The sequence below is a fragment of the Xyrauchen texanus genome, chromosome 46, assembly GCF_025860055.1.
Source record: "Xyrauchen texanus isolate HMW12.3.18 chromosome 46, RBS_HiC_50CHRs, whole genome shotgun sequence".
In the NCBI taxonomy this organism is placed as follows: Eukaryota; Metazoa; Chordata; class Actinopteri; order Cypriniformes; family Catostomidae; genus Xyrauchen; species Xyrauchen texanus.
Genome location: NC_068321.1, coordinates 20,150,569 through 20,172,138, shown reverse-complemented (window position 1 = coordinate 20,172,138; position 21,570 = coordinate 20,150,569). Strand labels below are relative to the sequence as shown.

Here is a 21,570-nt window from a genome sequence, read left to right as displayed (position 1 = left end):
AAATACATTTAAATAATGTCGCGTAAATTACATGCAGGCTTTGTTTGCTTGTGGTGCTTTAGTTTGTTCAAGCGACCAAAATGTTGCTTCTTTCACTTTATAACTTATTTACTTTCTCAACAAACTTATTTCTAACTGATGATGCTGAACGTACTTTTTAAACGTATTTCCCTCAAAAAACGTATTTTAAAACAACACCATGTGAAGTAGAAACACTGGCTCCGTTTGTTGTGGCTGCTTTAGTTTGTTCAGGAGAAAATATTTGATTTTATCCCTTGTATTTGGCTTTAGTGTTTTATGTGTACTCTTTTGAAGTTAGAATCTTCTAGATAAATCAAACACCTGTTTATGTATTTAGAAATTCTGCATATGTGTGCATGTGTATTTGTGTGAGTGTGCGCATGTTTGTGTATTCATTCTGTCAAGCAGCACTTTGTTATCTGTTGATGACACCACAGTGGCACTGTGTGTGGAAAATTAACGCTGTAAACATAACTCCAACACAAACAACTGTGTACTATAATAACATCTGCGATCTGGGACTCACTAGAGAGAAAGTTGATGACCTGAAGTAATACATTGAAGGAAACTACAGGGCTTAATGTTTATTAATATAATTTTATTTAAGTTGCACGTGTAGCCCATTCATCACATTTCAGTTTCTGGTATGTTTCTTTCAGCAGTCAACTTTTTCTTAGATGTTTCTGTCCTTTCCTTTGGAGAAATTAAAACAGAGACAAATGAAGCATAGGATACGAATACAGAGCTAAAATCAGTGTGGATAGCATAGCCCAGATTGCTTAGTCTTAGAACAATCTAATGAGAAATGTTTAACATCATATTGACATGTCTTTTGATTGCAGACTTTGGTATCTTGGCATTTGAGATAATAAGATAACTTCTGAAACTCTAGAAGAGATACGTGAGATTCCCATTGGCTGTTTCTCAGGAGAAAAATCTGAGAAGCTGGAGATTTCGTGAAAATCCCCATTTAAACTCCATTTAATGTCATTGCGGTCTATGAGAAACAATTGAGAAGCTAAAGAGATCTCATGTGATTTTTCCTTCCTATGTGTTTGTGCACCTATTTTCTCCGAAGAAAGATAAGCAATAAAACTGCTATAGGCCTTCACCAGAGTACTGTGTCTTTTAGTATTTTATGTTCATTTTTTGTGAAATTAGGTGTCCTTTTTTATGCCAATAAAAATATGTCACAGCTGTGAATGCAAGCCTGCACTAATCACATTCATTTACCTTCCGTTGAGATTAATTACTTGGATAGATGGTCTTTTTAATGCCAGGCAACATTCAAGATGTTAACTCTATCACACCCTTATCCACATACATTCTCCCTCTCTTACTTATGACTCACACACACATACACACTCATGAAAGTCTCTCCAGTCTCTTGATGTCCCTCCAGCCCATGTCCTGTCTCCTATGAAATGCTTGGCTTGGTCTAATCCCTGTGTCCCGTCAGGCCCTTTTAATAGGAGGCTCATCTCAATGTCCGGGCACAACTGTAGCAGCCCATGGGTTTATCTGAGGAGATAGAGTTTCAGGAGGCAAGCTGAACCCCCTCTCGGCTTTAACTGTACCCGTCTGTCTTGTTAAATCACAGAGGGAGTAGGTGCTGCCTCCGCGTCACTCCGTTTAACGTTTCTCTCTCTCTCTGTCTTTTGCATTTTCACCCTCTCTCCAGCAAGAAAAAGGCCCACCATGGCAACTCCGTGCTCTAGCGGACTCGATGTCCTCTTGAACACACTGCAGGTAAGCGTACATTGTCCTAGCCAGCAGTTGTGTATGTGTGCATGGATATATCTGGGTTCTGTCTCGTTCTCTGACATGTCAAGCATTGGAACGGCCCACTGATACAAGCGGGCATACTGGCAACGGCTCACGGCAAATACTTTCTATGTGCTGAGTGAGAAAGATAAATGACGGCGAGTGGTCCCTCTTTCCCATGATAACTACAGTAGTTGTAGAATGTATAACAATAGAATGTAAACATGTTTACGGACATGTCTTTTCGCATAGAGCCTGGGGGGCGAAGCGTGAAACTTTAGATTACACTATATATGCAAACTATATGTAATGAGAGCTTTAAAAAATAAATAAAAATAAACCCAGTAAAGGACATGTTTGTTGGGCTCAGTTGACAGTATTTGTGGCACAATGTTGATTACAAAATTTTTTATAAAATAGACTAGTATCATAGTGTACTAACTTTTCCTTTGAAAGTTATATTCAATCTAGCCAGTAACTTTTGCATAATATGTGCAAGGATACCAGAAAGGGAATGTTTCCATAGAGAAAATGTTAGTAATAAATAACCAAATGTTTGGTTGATTTAGACAACTTAAAATCAAATAATAGCAGTTTACATTTAATAAATCGCATGCTGCATTTCTGCATTTCTGCATTTAAACCCTTAAAGTACATGGCCATGTGTACTTCCATTTTAAAGACACGTTCTGGGCTAGATGAACAGCATTGTGGCAAAATGTTGTGTACTACCAAAAATAATTTTGACTCGTCCCACGTTTATAAAAAAACGAAACAAAAAAGGTGAAGCAAAAACCGCAGTTACAGTGAACAATTACAACGAAGTAAATGGGGCCTGTCCATAACTTTAAAACACAAAGGTAGCCACAAAACGTGAACATACAAGTTAACATTATTTGAACATTCGTGTCACAAATTCAGGCTACGCCATCATTTTCCAAAGCATGCAGTTACGGAGAATGTTTTCGAAAGTGTACATTTTCAGTGGAGGAAAATGCAAAAATCATTACGTTTTCAAACAAAGCTCTGTTAGGCCATGTCCACACTAAGATGTTTTTATTTCAAAATGCATTATATGATAATACAATGTTGTTAGGAAACCAAGGGTGTAGATTTGGCTTGAACATTGGTTGGGGTGCAGCATGAAGCATTTATGTTTTCATTGATCATGCTATAAATATGGGGGGTGGGTTGTACCTGCTTGTTTTGATTATTTTTGTGGGGGGGGGGTATCCACAGCTTTAGGGTGACTGATTTCATATCAGTGATTTATATATACTCTATTAGTTGCATCCAACAAACCATAGAGGCCAATAAGCTCACAGGAGAGCGAAGTGCTGAATTTCTGATAACTTTCTACCTCTTGCATGAAGATCAAGAAATTATTTAGTGTAACTGTCAAAGCAATTAATTGAGAATGAAAGCCATAAAATTAGATTTAGTTCCTCTATGCCGATAAAAATGTTGTGCAGAGCCGGCTAGGGAAAAGCTAACCCAATTTAGAAAAATACAATGGCAGCTATGAGCTTTGTGTGTAATTAAAAGAAAACTTTAAAGCTTTGTTATGATCTCATTAGAGGGAAAATGTGTAACTTTCAAGTCAAGTCAGAGTCTTTAATCAATTGAGTCAGAGTCAAGACTGAGTCCATAACAGGTCGAGTCTGAATGAATCTGTTCATGAATCTGAATTCAAATTGTAACCGTAAACTCAACATCAATATTTTAAGCTTATTTCAACCTTCACAACTAAGAAAACACAACTGGTAATATAAATGTTACAAAAGCACCTCTATTTTTTATGATTAGTATCCTGCTGAACAAACTTCAAAGTGGTTTGAGAATGAAAGCATATGCTTCAGGTGTATGAAGATGAAACTGTCCTTCAACACAATTCTTATTGTGTTCTGGTGACATTTCAGTTATTTGTTGCTTTTTCCCTCCACACATAGACTAAAGAAAGTAAAAGCTGCATTAGTGATTAAAACCAGAGTTATTATTGTTTTGAATTTTAATAATTTATCATTTTTTATTTCTACTTTATTTTCAATTTGTCCTTTCAATTTAGTTTATTTTATCAAAAATGATCCCTATCTAAAGAAAAAATAGTCTATACTGAGATTTCTTTTTTTGTCTCTATCTGCCGACCGTTTGGGAAAATAATGAGTCAACACAGAAGTAATTAGCACTCGCTGAGAAGTTACATCTCATGACATGACTGCAAATGCTACATCTGAAAACACTGGTGAAGCCCACTGATAATATTAGGGCCACTTAACATGGACATGATTGTTACTTTGTGGAAAATGTGGGGCAGTTTAAAGAAAATAAGAGGTATCATAAAAATGGATTTAGTATTACCTTGAAGAAGCTATTTGACAACAGATACTCACATACTGTTTATTCCACAAGACAAAAGCGTAACTGAGTTTAAACAAATGATCCGGTTCAAATGTTTAAAGGTTTTCCCTTGGTTCTAAAAGGATTAATTCACCCAAAAATGAAAATGCAGTCATTGTTTACTCACCCCTGTGTTGTTAGAACTCTTTATGATTTTCTTTCTTTTTTTTTTGCTCAGTGATGTCACAATGGCAGTTTATGGTGACCACTTCTTCAAGCTTCAAAAGGACGCATAATTCAATTCCAAACGTATAATTCAGAAGTCTAATAAATTAGCGCATGCAACTCATGCCTTGTTCTGAAGGAATATGACAAGGTTTGGTGAGAAACAAACCGAAATCTGATGTATTATTAAGTGAAACACTTCTTATTAGTCTCTTTCTCTATGATTAATGACGGTTTGTTTAATAATTGTTCATGAGTCCCTGCTTTGTCCTGAGCTGTGAAGCTGCCCACTTTTCTTAAGGAAAATACTATATATTCTTTGGTTTCCCAGTATCTTCTGCACATTCAAGTTCTTCCCAACTGTGGCTAAATGACATAGACTTCCAGCTTTTGACACTTAGGACAATTGATGGACACATACACAACTATTACAAAAGGTGTAAACATTCATTGATAATCAAGAAGACAACACAAGAACCAAGAATCAAGGGGATGCAACATTTTGAACAGGATGATTTGTGTGAATTACAGTACATTTTGTGTTATGTATAGCTTTTGAACGGCAGTACTACATAAAATATACAGTATAATCTTTTATCTCTTATATTTGCAAACATTCTGAAAGTTGTGTGAAAACGTATAAACAAATGGGGTATGCAAAATTCAGCAATATTTTATTGGCTAAAATGTATATTTTATTATGTAATGTATATTTTATTTAATAATGAATTTGTTTTTCATTATTTAACCACATTTTAGGTTTTTTTCATTTACAAATTCCACGTAGCCTATTCTATCCGTATAATGTCATATTGCATGTGTAATTATGAGTTGTCATGTCATTACGAGAGTTGTCATGTCAGGTACACATGTTAACACAATTCACAACATTGGAACCTAAAATTTTAAATACAGTCCCCACATTTTATCATTATCATTAAAGGAAAGTTCCAGGTTCAATACAAGTTAAGCTTAATCGACAGCATTTGTGGCATAATATTGACTATCTGATGAATTAATTCAGACGCATCTCCTTATCTTTAAAAAAAGAAAAATCGAGGTTACAGTGAGGCACTTACAATGAAAGAGAATGGGGAAAATGAAAGTGATTGGCACCAATATTTGGAAGGTTTAAACAAAAAGATTTGAAGCTTCTATTTTTATAAAAGCACTTCATTAATTCTTCTGTTAATACTCTGTATTATTTGAGATGTAAAGTTGTTTAAATAGCCATTTTTTCATTTTTTTTTTTAATGTTTTAGTGTTTGTTGACATCACATTGTCCTGGCAACAAAGTTGTAAAACTGGCTATAATTTTACACAGATGCAGTTAGTAAACTATTTTTATCACACTAAAATGATGTTTACACACACATATCCTTTATGTCGTGTGGCTATACTTTTGAAAAATTGAGTGTTTTAATGTTCACAAATTGACCCCATTCACTTCCATTGTAAGTGCCTCACTGTAACCCAGCTTTTTGCTTTTTTTAAAGAAAAGGAGGGATGAGTAAAAAAATGTTTTGTGGTAATCAACATTATGCCACAAATGCTGTCGATTGACGTTGACATGTATCGAACTTGTAATATTTCTTTAAATGCTTGTATGTAAAAGTACAGTGTAGCTGTCTGAAAATGAACATTCAGAAAACACCAGAAACATTTCAGCTGATTTGCTAAAGACTAGAATAAAAGTATTGTCAAAGCAACATGTGACGCAACACTTTTGCATAGATTTTGACAAAATTGATTTTCTTCTCTGCAAACGATACCAAAGACAATAGCGAGAAGGACAATTTGGAGATTTAACTCCGCATCTGAGACCATCAATCTGCTCGTTTTATCATGTGGCTTGTACTGTGGAGACCACGTGGAGGCTTACACTATTCTCCGTGGCATCCCGAGAGCGAGAAGCACATAATATTTGACCACGAGGAGGTTAACCCATCGTGACTATACCCACCCTTGCATGCAGTCCAATTGCTTGCATAGGAAGCCTGACTGGATTCACTCAGCACGCCCTGGATTCGAACTTGCGATTTTATATGTGGTTTTATTAAACTGTGAGAGACATGATGTTGGTGACTTGACTTAATGAGGTTCTTAATCATAACGAAACCGTGATGCGAGCACAGTCTTGGCTGTACAAACGCAGCATGCGTTTATACCAGTTGTCAAGTCATGTGCTGTGCGAAATTGCCTTGTAGTTTCTAGTACATTGGCTACATATCTGTCTTTATGTATTTATCGTGCCAGCCACCTTGGTAATCGATGTTAAACAGCAGTCTCCGTAGTAACATTCAAGCATATTGGTTGACTGGGTGTGCCGCTCTGCAGGTGTGTTTCCTCAACATGGTGAAAAAAACTCTGGCTACATCTACGACTTCAGGGGGTGCTACAGCTGCTTACAGACGGAGTGTCCATTTATTTTCATTTTATTTTTTTTATTATTGCGTTACAAATCCTAAAAGTCCCAAAGGCTCAAGTACAAGTCAAGTCCAATTAAAAATGCATTCAAGTCCATTAAAATTGGACTTGTGACTTTGACTCTAGTCCAAATCCGAACCCGAGTACACCAACTTTATAATCTTGTTTATTAATGCTGCTTTGATATGTTTAATTGGGGGCCAATTTGCAAGAAAAGTCTGGTAGAGTGAGTATTGTGAAGGAGTTGGACTACTGCGGATATTATATTCATAATTTACAATTACTTTCATTACATGTGCCAGACATAAAGATACTGAAATAATATATTGTGCCTTTTCTTCCCCTGAAAATGTCCACATTAACATAATTAATCCTAGCTATTGACAGACAAATACGGTAATGATTAGTGGTCGACCAAAGTTTGTCAATAGCGGATATAATATCCAGAGAGCAGGGTGGCCGATATAATGCCTATATATGTAGTAATTGAATTCAAAGACAATTTGTTTTAATAAATGCACCAAAATGGAATTTATGGCCTGATACAATAATTCACAGCTCATTATGCCTGATACCAATGACAGATAACTCTACTTTTTGCGTTTCAACCCTTTAAACTGGAGCTACTAGCTAATTAATTATAAAGTTTTAACTAGAAACAAAATGTGTTTATTAGCTTGGAATCTGGACTTTACAATCTGACCAACTGCTGTTATTTAAGTTTTGGTGGATGCAACATGAACCAGAAGTGCAACTATATTACAGATATTTTCTTGTGTTGTGTATCGTGTAATATGTTGGTATGCTAGGTTCCATTTCATCAAGTATTTTGAATATAATAGAAAAGAGCTGTAACAAAGAACTGAAAAAAGATACCACTGTACACAGCATACTGTCAGATAAAACAAGACTCCATGCAGCTGCTTGGTACTGGCCATATGGCCCTGGCTCTGAAGAATTGACTCCTTTATTACAACACAAACTGACAGGGGTAGCTAGTAATACCCTCATGATTAGCCACAGCCAGCATGTCGCCTTCCTCCAGCCATTACTGTCATCAAATGTGGCAATAACGTCCAAATTCACTGTCATTAACATGGAGCTGTTGGTGCCTGAAATGGGATTCCCGCTAATTCAAATCGAGACATACACAGGCGCTCAGATGCTTTAGCGGAATCTTTTTTTTTTTTTCACCTGGCTCACCACTTGTGGTTGAGGGTGAAGTCTCCATTCTCCATACAGTAAATCCTCTCCCGTGTTTGTTATGCCCAGGACATGGATCGTGCATTAAGAATAAATCAGTTTCTGTGCTAGGATGTGCTGTCAGAAATAACGTGTACATCCTGGAACTTTATATATGCCATTTTTTGCCACAGAAAGGGGGGAAAACCTTAGTGAAGTTTTAAGAAGTAAAACAAAAAGGTGATACTGCATTAATTGCGTATCCCTGTGCTTTCCCTCCACCCTCTTAAAAGTTAATGATGCATGCCAAACGGTAGTTAATGCTCCTCATTAGAGAATTAAAAAAAGAACAGAGATGAGTTTAACCTTCAAATGTATCCTGACTATCTTAACACTCCTAAGGAGAAATGTAAGTCCTAAATTTCTCTTGTAATCTCCCTCTTGACAGATGTAAACATAGAATGTTTTTGAACATAGCCATATAGGCGATGCTGCACCAAAATAGAAATAATTATTCATAATTCTAAGTATTGCTGGATTAAACACATTTTTTTGTGCAAATAATGCCCTAATGATGTGCCAGCTGGCTCTGTATTCGAGTCACACTCATTAATGTTAACTAATTAACATGGTTGTCTGAAATTATCCCAGATGGTGATGACAGGACCATCGATTTCAAGAAAGAGCACACGCTGTGTTATACAACTGTGAAAGTTCATCCTCAGTGAATTGCAGTTGCTCCATTAAAATGATTCACCTTTAGGGTCAGAAATTAATGAGGGTTTGCAGCGAAAATGCCACTGAAAGTGACAAAAATGTCTTTGCAATTACCTTTCCTTTCCTTTCCTTTTTTTTTTTTTTTTATAGCTAACATTTGATTTTTTTATTATGCTATTCTATTCTGTTCTATCTAGTTATGTGGACATAACATAAAACATTGATTTGATTAAGGTTTAGACATAATTATGCATTTTTAATGCATTTAGAAAAACAAAATGCACACGTAAAGGTAAAAATCCCCCTGAAATTGACCATAAAAGTGTCATAAAAGGAATCCATATGACTTTATATTCTACGTTCTCTGAAGCCATATCAAAACTTTGTTTGAGGAATGCATTGGAAATTTAAATAGTTATTAACTGATAATCTCACCAGCATTCATGTAAAATCAAATGTCTGGTAAAATCAAATCGCACTTGGTTTGACATCAACAATATCACATGACATTCGTTCTGTGACCGATTGTCATTGATGTCAAAACTGCTGTGAACATTACTTGATATTCCACATTAGAATGTATTACAAGGTCTGTCAATCTATATAACATTTTAAACATTACAACATTATTGTCCCTGTAATAAGGGCTCTGTAAGTTGCTTTGGATAAAAGCGTCTGTGCATAAATGAATGAATCGCATGTCAAAGTTTGCAGATAAAGGCCAAATTATAATAATTCAATATACAATGATTAAATAATTATTAATATAATAATTCAGATAATTAATATATACATTACATTATTGTGGCAAACAAGTAAAACATTGATTAGACAATACAAAAAGTTGCTTTAGAATACAATATATCATTTCCATATCATAAACATAAGTCTATCATTGGCCAACAGTCCATAGCCATTCATTTTGCAATTTAATTTGTCAATCTGTTCAAGATATTATTATAAGGTTTTTTCAAAGGACGCATACACTTACTGAGCACTTTATTAGGAACACTATGGTCCTAATAAAGTGTCTGACGTGGTCTTCTGCTGTTGTAGCCCATCTGCCTCAAGGTTCGACATGTTGCGCCTTCTGAGATGCTATTCTACTCATTACGATTGTACAGAGTGGTTATCTGAGTTACTGTTGCCTTTCTGTCAGCTCAAACCAGTCTGGCCATTCTCCGTTGACCTTTCTGATAAACAAGGCATGTCCGTCCACAGAACTGCCGATCACTGGATGTTTTTTGTTTTTCACACCATTCTGAGTGAAAATCCCAGGAAATCAGCAGTTACAGAAATACTCAAACCAGCCCGTCTGGCACCAACAATCATACCACGGTCCAAATAACTGAGATCACATTTTCCCCCCATTATGACGGTTGATGTGAACATCAACTGAAGCTCCTGACCTGTATCTGCATTATTCTATGCATTGCACTGCTGCCAAATGATTGGCTGATTAAATAAATGCATGAATTATTAGATAATAAAGTGCTCAGTGAGTGTATATGTGCATGCATCAGACAGTGTTTTTAGGACGCTGTGTGATGTCAACATGTTTTGAATAATATAAAAATCCCGAGACCCCTGCATTCTTACGTCTGCTGTGATTTGTTGTAGTTTGTCGTCTGTACAGCTGTGTGTTGCTTGTAAATCTGTAGTTGCGCTTACTGCCGCTTACTGATGTAAAAACAGGTGGTCAAGCTTGAATTGCTCTGATCATAGGAAAATTCCTTATTTTTTAACTTACATAAGTGCAGAATTCATATAATGATTAATTTTGAGCACTGTTGTTCTGATTTTAAGTTATATTTCATTATCAATAATTCTCTTTTCCAAAGCAAAAAAAAGGTCCTGGATTATTTATAACAAAAAGCCAAGCTGATGCTTTTGAAGTATTCATATAATAAAAAAGTTAATTATATATTTTTATTATAAATCTTTCTCGTTATCAGGTTTTATAGGAGACTCAAAGCTTGTGTGTATTTTTTCTGTTAAAATACTTTCTCTTATCCCATTTTAATATGTACAGACAACTAGAAAGTCAGTCATTAGTATGTTTATTTCCCCAAAAAGTGTAAAAACGGTTGCTCTGTAGTACTTACCAAAATTGCTCTGATTTTTGGAGTGGCTTGTCCAGCCCGTCACTACAACATTGACTAAACCAATGGCGTGAGTTGGGGGAGGGATATCTGTTTTTTCGACCAATTGCAGATTGAGCGTGTATTCGGAAATCTGTTTGAAAACAATGTTTATATTTGCAATTCCGTTTGGTGGCGCTAATGTGGCAGAAATTACACACTTCATCTTTAAAACAAATTTAAGTTGTCCCAGGGTTATTTTAAACCTAATAGCTGATTTTTTTAGACCTACAACAGTGACCTAAAATAAATTGCACAAAGCAATTTATCCATATCCAAAACATCCATATCCTACTGTTATTTCCAGAATGTGTCCATTATCATAGACCCAAACAAAATAACTAAACCCCCTAGGAAGTAGATCTGTAAAAGCCCCATTGACTTTTAAAGTCTCGAAGCTGACATGGATCTATTATTTCTGCGCACTACTGTTGTTAAGAGTGATAGCTCTCTGGCAGGAGAGATTTGTGGTGATAGTTTATAGCAGGGGTACTTAGTAGATGGACTCCGGTCCAGATCCGGACCGAAGGACATTTCGATCTGGACTGAGCTCTAAATCTTTGTTCAAGTTTTCTGACACCTGGTTAAGTGATTGTGTAAGCATATGTGTATATAGCGTGTTCAATGCTGGATAGCAATATTTCTCTAGAGCGGGAATAAAGCACGTTCACACATTGCCTCTCTCCCCACTATAGACATGAGGCCCCGCATAAAGCCTAATTTAATCTACTTGTGAGTTGCAGGTGTGGTTATTTTAACATCAAAATTGTTAACGTGGCACCTTTAGACTATAATGTTTTTTTCCCTGTCTAAATGTAGCTTTACTAATCAGCATGTTACAAGCCTTTCATAATAAACAAACAAATAAACAAACAGACTTTTGTTCTAATTTTGTGAAAATTATATGTCATCATGGATGGCAAGGAAAGCCTATTTGTACTCATTATGCAAACAGTATATTAATGCTTCACTGTTGTTATGTAAATCGTTTGTGTGTTGTTAATAGAATTCTCACTTTAAGAAAAAATCGTCCATTCAGACTTTAACATTTTTATAAATGTTCTCTCAGGGTATAGCCCTGAACCACCATCCAGTGTTTTTTCTTTGTCAAACGTCAGATAAATTATTATTTAATTATTATTATTTTTACAAAATACTATTGCTGCTAACCTGGCAAGTTATAAGAATACTATTTAAAAAAATATACATAATTTCCTAGCTACTGATACTGATACTGATACCATGTAGCTACATATTATCTGGACCTTTGCTGGGAAGGAAATGTAAAGACCGGACCACTTGGAACTTTACTTGAGTACCCCTGCCTTATAGGATTCTATTGCTACAATCAGAAAGACACAGCCAGCACAGATGCAGAGAAGACAATGTTGCTTTCCCTTCGCCTTTCTCTCTTGTTTCTGCCCTGTAATAAGAGCTGAAGCTTGAATCCCCAGCTGTGGACTTCCTTCTCTGAGGATTACAGACCCCTACTGTCAACACGTCAACTGTTGCTGCTTTTAACCATGGGGATCTGGGTCCCCGTCGGGGTCCAAGCCCATTGCGTTCTGAAAACAGAGCACAATGCTGGAAGATTTCAATATGCTAGCCAGGACATACTCAACACTTACTTTATCACATTAGGCATCAAACGGTGATGTCATCTGTGGATGTGTTATTGTAGTGACTTAGATTGTCTCCTCGTTGTTCTAAATCTTGCGTCTATAAAATCTATAGGTACTTAATTAAAAAAAAAAAATTGTCCCCTCTGCTGTAACTCAAATATTTTTAGTGTTCATAAACATTTAAATATGTAGGGCGAAGAGACACGTTGTGCCTGGTTTGACAGCAATGAAGTCAAAGTATGTTTACATGTACGATCTTTCACCAGTCATACTTAAAATGCTGACAACATGTAAGGACATGTAAACACTGTATTCCTTGATAGATGGGAGGTCATAATGATTTAAGCACAAAACTATCAGCACGCATAGATTTTTGGCAATTAGAGTAAATAGTGTAAAAGAGAGTAACGTGACGATTATAAACCTCAATGAAATGCGATTTTCTTTTCTAATTCTTTTAATAAGTTTTTTTAAGAGTATTAATGTGCATGTAAACTCACTCATTGATGTAAAACTTGGCAAAATATGTATTAACACAACATATCTAATTGTACGCAAATGAGATTTGAGAGCGTGGGTAAAGTTTACCTTTAAAAGTTCATTTCTGGAACTGTAGACCTCCTGTGTTGAATTTTCTCAGCACAATGCTGGAAGATTTAGTTGTGCCAGCCAGGAAACATTCAACACCTAATTTATCACGCAGTGCACAAACAGTGGTGTAATCTGTAAATGTGTTATTGAAGTGGCTTAGATTGTCTCCTGGTTGTTGAGCCAAATCTGGCGTCAACCCTATACTGTAGGTAGTCTTGATGCACTTGCCAAGTTTGGCATTAGGCTTCATTGTTGTAAACATTGTTTGGGTTTGTTGCTCTTTCTGTGCTCTTTACAGAACGCTGGAGACACTGAAAGTATGCTAAACATCCTCAACGTCCTTGATGAACTGTTGTCAGCAGGTAAGTGGCAGCCAAACTTGTTGATTCACTTTCTCTTACATTCCTTCACTGAATGCAAGTGCTTTGAAAAGTATTTAATGTGGTTTCCAGTCGATTACTGTGGTAAACCACTTTGGGAAAGCTTCACACCACCTCTAAAAAAGAAAAAGAAAAGTTACTGTCTCGATTATTAAATAATCGTCTAATCATGGTTATTTCATATAAAAACTTATTTTCTAATTTGATAGATTAATTGATTGTGCAAATCCGCGAGGGCAAATTCTTCGCCACAGGAAGTCCATGGTGCGAAATTAATGATCGTGCAAATTCCCGTATAGAAAACTATATTTCGGCAAAGTCATTTTAGCAAGTCAGTCCACTGGCACCAATCTTTGGAATGCTCTTGGACAGCCATTTTTCTATATAAATAATTTTTAGTATGCATAGTGCAGCAGCTCTTATCTACTTGAATGGGGAAAGACCGAAATCTCCAAAATGGTTGGTCAAGATTACAATCAAAGAACATATTTCAAATCATCAGTGAAATCTGACAACACTTGTGTCATAGATTGTGCTTCTTTTCCTCATTTTACGCTAAAAAAACAATTTTATCGGCTTGTATAGCTAATGCACATGCGTGTTCTTGAGGTGATTGGTTCTTTTACCTGCAGGGTGGGACTTCCTTTTGATCTATTAATTTAATAGAAGTGTTCCTTCTCTGCTAAATAGTCTCTGATGTTGTCTGGGAAATTACCTGTGCAAAGGTAAATGTGACCGCGCCTTAAGAAATGTGATCATTTGTATTAAAAATAACTGTGAAAGCCCTAAAACAGTCAATTAATCGCCATAATAGCAATTATTTGATTGAAAATTAATCATCAGCCAAATTTCATAATCGTGACACCACTAGTTACTAGTAAGTTTTGTTAGAGTGCAATGAGGGATTTTGGTCCTCATTGGGCCCGGATCACCAGTCTCATTGGAGGCCCCCTCCTATTACAAATGCGAGATTCAATGTACAAGCATTTAATTGCAAATATGAGAAAGTTGCAATTGTGAGATCTAAAGTAAAATAAAGATTTATTGTAAATTATTAATTTATTATGATTGTAAAATAAAGTCTACTATACAGTATGTCCCAAACTTGTTTGTAGATTTCTCTGATGAGCCCCCTGTTAATCAATATCCCCATTGGCCTGGTCCATAATCTGTCCTTAATAGAGTTGTTACTATAAATTTTGGCACATTTAAAGTGTACCTATGTAAAGAAACTGTTGAATGAATCATTTATGTTGTAGTTTTCCATATTTGTAAGTCCATTTTGATAAAAGCATCTGCTAACTAAAAAAGAAATGGATATTCTTGATATAAATAGGTGTCATTAAGAGAACACAAACAGAAAAGAAACATGTTAAACATGTTAACCTGTTCAGATAATGTTAGATAATGCTAGTCTAAGAAGACAAAATGTCAATGCACACACACACACACACACACACACACACACACACACACACACACACACACACATGTTGTGTTTCCATGTTTTATGGGGACTTTCCATAGACATAATGGTTTTTATACTGTACAAACTTTATATTCTATCCCCTAAACCTAACCCTACCCCTAAACCTAACCCTCACAGAAAACTTTCTGCATTTTTACATTTTCAAAAAACATAATTTAGTATGATTTATAAGCTGTTTTCCTCATGGGGACCGACAAAATGTCCCCACAAGGTCAAAAATTTCGGGTTTTACTATTCTTATGGGGACATTTGGTCCCCACAAAGTGATAAATACACGCTCACACACACACACACACACACACACACACACACACACACACACACACACACACACACACAATCTCTGTTAATGATATGCATTTCCTTATCGTGGTCTTATTCTTGGCTATTATTCAACAACAAATCTATCAAAGACTGTAATTTCCTTCTTGAAGTGGAGCAGTACCACACTAATCTTGCTATCAGAAATTAATTCACAGCTAAGTCATTTTCCAAATTTATGCTCCCACCTCCAGCACGAGTTCTAATCAGCACTAATTTTCATAACTTCTGAAAGAAAGTAAAAAAAAAACGTAGACATTATTTTGTGAAATTGCGCCAATGGCAAACATGGCGCCGCCGGTTGATGCATGAGTTGGTGTTAGAAACCTATATTTGACACTTTGTGAGATGATGGGGGTGGTTTCCTTTAGGCACAGACAGACGAATCCATTATCTGATATCAATTGGAGGCAGTGAAGCTCTGCTGACAGCTTTGGTGAGCTCCGCCCGGTGCTACACACCCAACTACACCATCCTACTGCCACTACTTCACTTGCTGGCCAAAGTGGGCCACCGAGGTGAGTAATGGGAAGAAGAGGCGGGGCTAAGAACATGTGGGAGGAGACAAGGATTGATTGATACAGATTGGGTGGAGATGAGAAAAGAGATGGGATTTGGGATGAAAATGTTGATCGATGATGATGGTTTTGATGCATGATGATCATTGGCCATTTGCAATTAGCTAAAAAATAAAAACACCTAAAAAGATTCCCTCATCCATGCAAAACACCTCACAAGCAACTGAAACTGGGGATCTGAACAAGGGATCAAGGTTTGACTGTTTAGCATGACCAAAGCCCTTCTTGGTACTATAGATTCCATAACTACACCATTATGTAAGCAATGTTTTCCATTGATGGCCATTCAAAAGTAATTATGAATTCTGACAAAGTAAAATATTTTGCAAGCAAGCAACATCTAAGGGTGTTTTTCAACTTTAGCTAATTTTTGCTTTTAGTGTGGTCAAAAAATAACTTGATGTGGGAGACTTGTAGTTGAACAAAGTTGAGATTCATAAGGTTTAATGACACTACACTGTCTCCTAGCCAAAACCCAAATTAAATGTTCTACTCACCACACAGCTCTTCATCTTCACTGGTTCACATTGCAGAAGAGGCTTTAATTTCTCATTATAATGCATAATTGAATAGTCTTTAGGCCATTGATAGTGCTCAAATCATTGCTCAAGTGCTTTAAACAGTACCACCCAAAAATAGACTTCCCTTATGTGTGGAATGCCCGTAAGTCACTTCTCGTCTAGTGAGTGCAGACAGCATGTGTAGGGTCATTGCCAGGTCAGGAAAAAGCCCTCAAGTCAGCGAGGTCAGGTCTAAACACACAGTCTGCTGTGCAGTAAGTCTGGAATGTTTAGACGTTGTGTAATTTAAGAAGTGAGAGTTTTTTTCTCGCTAGCTCTGATTTCTCACAACGTTCCGTTCTTTCACTTTGATGTTTGCCCTAAGGAACCTCAGCAACAGGCTAAGGCAAAACAGTGTGCCACATTTTCACTCATCTTCATGTTTCACATTGCCATTCAGACAAAACACATCTAAAAACAAACTCCATCTGTTGCATGCGTAAACTCATTCCCGAAGCAGCCTTTGTATACTCAAGCTGTTTTTGTAAGCACTTGTAGTCATGGTGGCCCTGCGGGATGCTGGGTCATGTAGTAGATTTGAATGATTTCTGCAGTTCTACTCTATGTGGTATGGGATTTGAAGGATTGCATTTCCCACCCCACGCAGAGTTTGCAATGGACCATTTGCATCTTTCAAGCAGGGATAATAGTCTCTTTCAAATAGTGCAATGATCTGTGCTTCCAATAAAGGGATTTCTGACACAATCCCGCGCAGTGCTGTTTTTAATGCAGTGAATATGTGTATTAAAGGCACATTCTGTAATATTTGTGTTTATGTTGCATCGACACCTAGCAGTGGAGATGCGGCATCGTTACCAATATCATTAAATACATCTTCTGTGTTCAATACAAGTTAAGCTGAATCTACAGCATTTGTGGCATAATAATGATTGTCCCTCATTTTCAAAGCTCACGGTTAACATAGGGCACTCACAATGGAAGTGAATGGCACCAATCCATAAATGTTAAAATACTCACTGTTTTAAAAGTATAGACACAAGACATGAACAACATGTGTGTAAACCAGTGTTTGATGTAATCCATTTACAAAGTAATCATTTACTGTAATCTAATTACTTTTACGGCACATTTGTAGAATAAAGCAGCTTTTTCCACTGAAATGATAAATATGACTATTCACCTCATGAGTGTACATCATTACAAAATTTTTTACAAAACACTATTCTAGTATTACTATTTCTTTCTTTTCAAAAGTTCAGCAATTATAAACCATTTTAAATCTGAAGTTATCCCTGTGATATCTCCAATTCCCTATTAGACGTCCCAGAAAATTTGGTTTTGATCTCCCAACCAAAGCAATCTGTTTCCACAGCTGTCAACAGCTCAACAGTTTTGCCTAAAAAGATCCCTGTAGTGAGCAAAGCACTGTCAAAACAAGATGTAAATTTTCTTAATGTCAAAGAGGAACATAATTTCCTTCTTTCCCCAGATCATCAGATTGGTCTGAAAGCACAGAAGGCAGACGCAGTTCTAGTGGTTCTGAGTTTGCTAAAGCAGAATGCAAAGAATGCCCAGAGAGCTGCAGCCTGTCTTTGGGTCCTTCGAGTCTTCTGTTCTTCTGGTGAGTCAGCAGGAGATTTGAGATCAGTTAGATTTTTTATGTATTATTTATTAAATATGTCTGTGACAGATCACTAGTTCTCTACTGAAGCAGGAAGTGAGGGACAGGTAAAATGTCCAACGTCAAATTTTCATTTCACAAATTTTTTTGTCTAACACAAACAGTCTGCTTTTCAGCTCCACCCATGAGCACACAGATCAACTGCTGCCTACGTCTCTCTCTCCCTCCTCCAGCGGTCTGGATTGCCCTTTTCTCCAGCTCTCACTGCAAAACAAAACAGTTGTTAGAGATAATTCCCCACAGGTGTCAATCCTTACCTCTCTTCCACTCATGGCCACACTCTCCACAGACGTTGCTTGGCCACGGCCACATCACCACATACTCCCATCGCCTGACTCAGGCCGGGTACCATCCAGCCTGTCACTTACTCCTCCCCCAAATTCTGCAGAGTAAATCTGCAACAGCCATTTGCAACAGCCATTTGAACTTAAAAATAAAAGGCTGGTGAGCCTGATACCAACGGGTGATCCGCACATTGGTATCCTACATGTGATGGAGCCAATGGAGTGGGGCGTGGTCTGAACAGAGGGTGAAAGCATGCCCCAACAGATAGTACCAGAGGGTGGGTCCGGTGGGATCTCTATTGATGAAGCGAGGGCCGGGTAAAATGTCCAACGTAAAATCTTTATTTCACACACTTTTCTGTCTAACACAAACAGTCTGCTTTTCAGCATAACACATAAATGCACAGATCAACTCTGCTGTGTGCGTTTCTCTCTCTCAACTACTCCAGCGGTCTGGATTGCCCTTTTATCCCTTTCCAGCTCTCACTGCAACACAAAACAGCTGTTAGAGATAATTTTCCACAGGTTTCAATCCTTACAGCTCTTCCTCTCCCAGCCTTGCTCTCCACAGACTTCACTCGGCCACGCCCACATCACCACAATGTACAAGGGAATTTTTATAATCAAATGAAACAGTCATAAATAAAAGGCCAGAAAATTGTCTCTTTGTATATTGAGAAGTTATTTTATTTTTGTGTTCTTTGACATAACTATGACCTACACTCACTGAGCACTTTATTAGGAACACCTGTAAACCTTCTTATTCATGCGATTATCTAATCAGCCAATCGTGTGGCAGCAGTGCAATGCATAAAATCATATGTGATACAGGTCAGGAGCTTCAGTTAATGTTCACATCAACCATCAGAATGGGGAAAAATATGATCTCAGTGATTCAACCGTGGCATGATTGTTGGTGCCAGATGGGCTGGTGGAGTATAACTGTAACTGCTGATCACCCGGGATTTTCACACTCAACAGTCTCTAGAGTTTACACAGAATCGTGCCAAAAACAAAAAACATCCAGTGATTGTCAGATCTGTGGATAGAAACACCTTTGTTGATGAGAGAGGCCAACAGAGAATGGCTAGACTGGTTCATGCTGACAGAAAGGCTATGGTAACTCAGATAACCACTTTGTACAGTTGTGGTAAGCAGAATAGCATCTCAGAATGCACATGCACGGATGGGCTACAACAGCAGAAGACCATGTCAGGCACTTTATTAGAACCGTAGTGTTCCGAATAGTGCTCAGTGAGTGTGAATTCACCTTGACTTACAGGTTTCCATATAGCCAGATGTATACATATATGTTCATATCTTTTCTTAAATACATATTTCCATCTCTAATCATTCAGTTGAAATTGCTCTGAAACAGTAGCACTTATTGTGCAATATGTTCTGAAAGTACATTGCAGACATATTTATGCAGCAGTAGCACTCAAAAGATGAATATCTTACATTTTCACCCTGCATGAAGCAGAGAAGGTTGGTCTCCACCTTTGATTTACTATCGCTTTGAGATTGTGCTAGTGTTTGTTTTCACGTGAAGACCAATCAGCAATAAAATGCAAATCAGCCATTGTCAAATTTTGTTTGAAATGCACTCATTTTGCATTCCACCGAATGCAGAATAGAGCGACTAGTGTGGGGTCTGTTTATCAGTTATACAGTATGGCAGCAATGCTGTGAATTTTACTAGAAAAGAAAGTTCTGTTCTCAGGTTGTGACTATGAGAAATGCACCTCTCACTTATCGGTCCAAAAAAGCATACAAAAGTCTCCTTTTATGCTTTATCTTAAAAGCTGAAACATATCTATCTTTGAAGCACTAGACATACAGTCTCTATGTCCTGAAATGCCAGTAAGATTTCATTCTAGCGGCCGTCTGTGTTTATGATGCTGGCTTGCCATGTAGCAAGCACAATATATTAATAGAAGAAATATCATCTGGGTGCATACCTTGTTTAGGTGGGTGAAGATTGGATGGTAGTCTCTTAAAACTTCCCCATGAAACTACCTTTGTGTAGAACACACGCACCACAATGAAACTAATATTTTCAGCTGTGTTGGTTTTAGCAATGTTGCAAAGTCTATATTGTTTTATGAATTGTTTGTCTGGTGTTTTAGTGACCACAGCGGCTATGCTGGGGAGGAACCGAGGGTTGGACATTGTCTTCAAGCTTATATCGCCACACACAACCAAGCACTTACGTACCGTAAAGTGAGTATCACATGTCACGTGGGCTCGTCATTGCCGTTGTGGGGAATACCGTATAGATCATGCTCCAACTCTGCAGTAAAACAGTTCTGCATGCTGAGTGAGTTGGTCATTACATTACACACGCACACACAATTTATTTGAACACTCTAAATGAGGAAATTCAATAGAACTATTACTTCTATTACAACAAATATTGTTTTTAATTATTTTTGAAGATATCCCCTTGTGCCCCCATCGATTACAAAACCAGTAGCATGGGATTACCATGATTACCAGCCATCCAAGTCCTAAATGCTAACATTATCTAAAACAGTGCTTGCGATCCACAAACAGAGGAACACACTTTGTCAAATCACTGTACTTCAGATTCATTCTTCAGACATCAGAAGGTCAGAAGTCTGGCTTTTAAGGCACTGCACAATGCAGTTTTCTCAGTCACACCTGCGGGCGCTTCCCTACACGTGTTGCTATTGAAGGCCACGGCACAGTCGTAATGTCAAATCCCTAAAATAGCAGGTGTTCTGCAAGGTATAGTGTGTATGCTCCAAGGCAGAGCTTGTTTGTCAAAAATGGAAACACGAAAAGGCCTAGTATGAATTTTTAACCCCTGTCAGAAAAGTTGTGCATTTTCCACTTAGGTTTATAGATATTTAGCAACTTCATTTCTTTTAAGTCTTTCTCTGGGGTGCTTTCCACAAACTTGTTGAACATGCGTTTACCTCACACAGGAAAGTGGGTTAGCTCTTTTGAAATGAGAAAACTGACTGTGGGGGGTTTTGTGTTTGGCTCCACTTCATGCGGTGAGAAAGATTATAATACCAAATGCAAACTCAACGGCCCTCGGTGTGCTGGTCTTGTATAATCAGTGCTTTACATTGTAACTCATAGATTAAATTTAGTCCTGTGAAATTTGCATGTATGATAAATATTTTTTTTTAAAACATGCTCATTGAAATGCAAAGAACGTGCTTGTTTATGGGGCTTTGACAAATGTGTACTGAATGTATATGTAGATATACCGTTAGCCTGTTACTGCAGTTACTAACCTAGCTTAAAGGGGCAGTTT

At 37.2% G+C, this 21,570-nt stretch overlaps 1 protein-coding gene across 3 annotated transcripts in view; it reads left to right on the top strand.

Moving 5' to 3' along the window:
• LOC127638267 (cytosolic carboxypeptidase 4) overlaps positions 1 to 21,570 on the top strand; it is a 239,678-nt gene that overhangs the window by 40,007 nt on the left and 178,101 nt on the right. For 2 of the 3 annotated variants that reach the window (XM_052119723.1, XM_052119724.1), the window contains exons 2-6: positions 1,703 to 1,770; positions 13,326 to 13,389; positions 15,589 to 15,735; positions 17,806 to 17,937; positions 20,411 to 20,504. In XM_052119723.1, coding sequence (XP_051975683.1) covers positions 1,703 to 1,770; positions 13,326 to 13,389; positions 15,589 to 15,735; positions 17,806 to 17,937; positions 20,411 to 20,504 — 505 coding nt within the window. The remainder of the gene's footprint in view (positions 1 to 1,702; positions 1,771 to 13,325; positions 13,390 to 15,588; positions 15,736 to 17,805; positions 17,938 to 20,410; positions 20,505 to 21,570) is intronic. The other variant, XM_052119726.1, reaches the window with a different exon arrangement.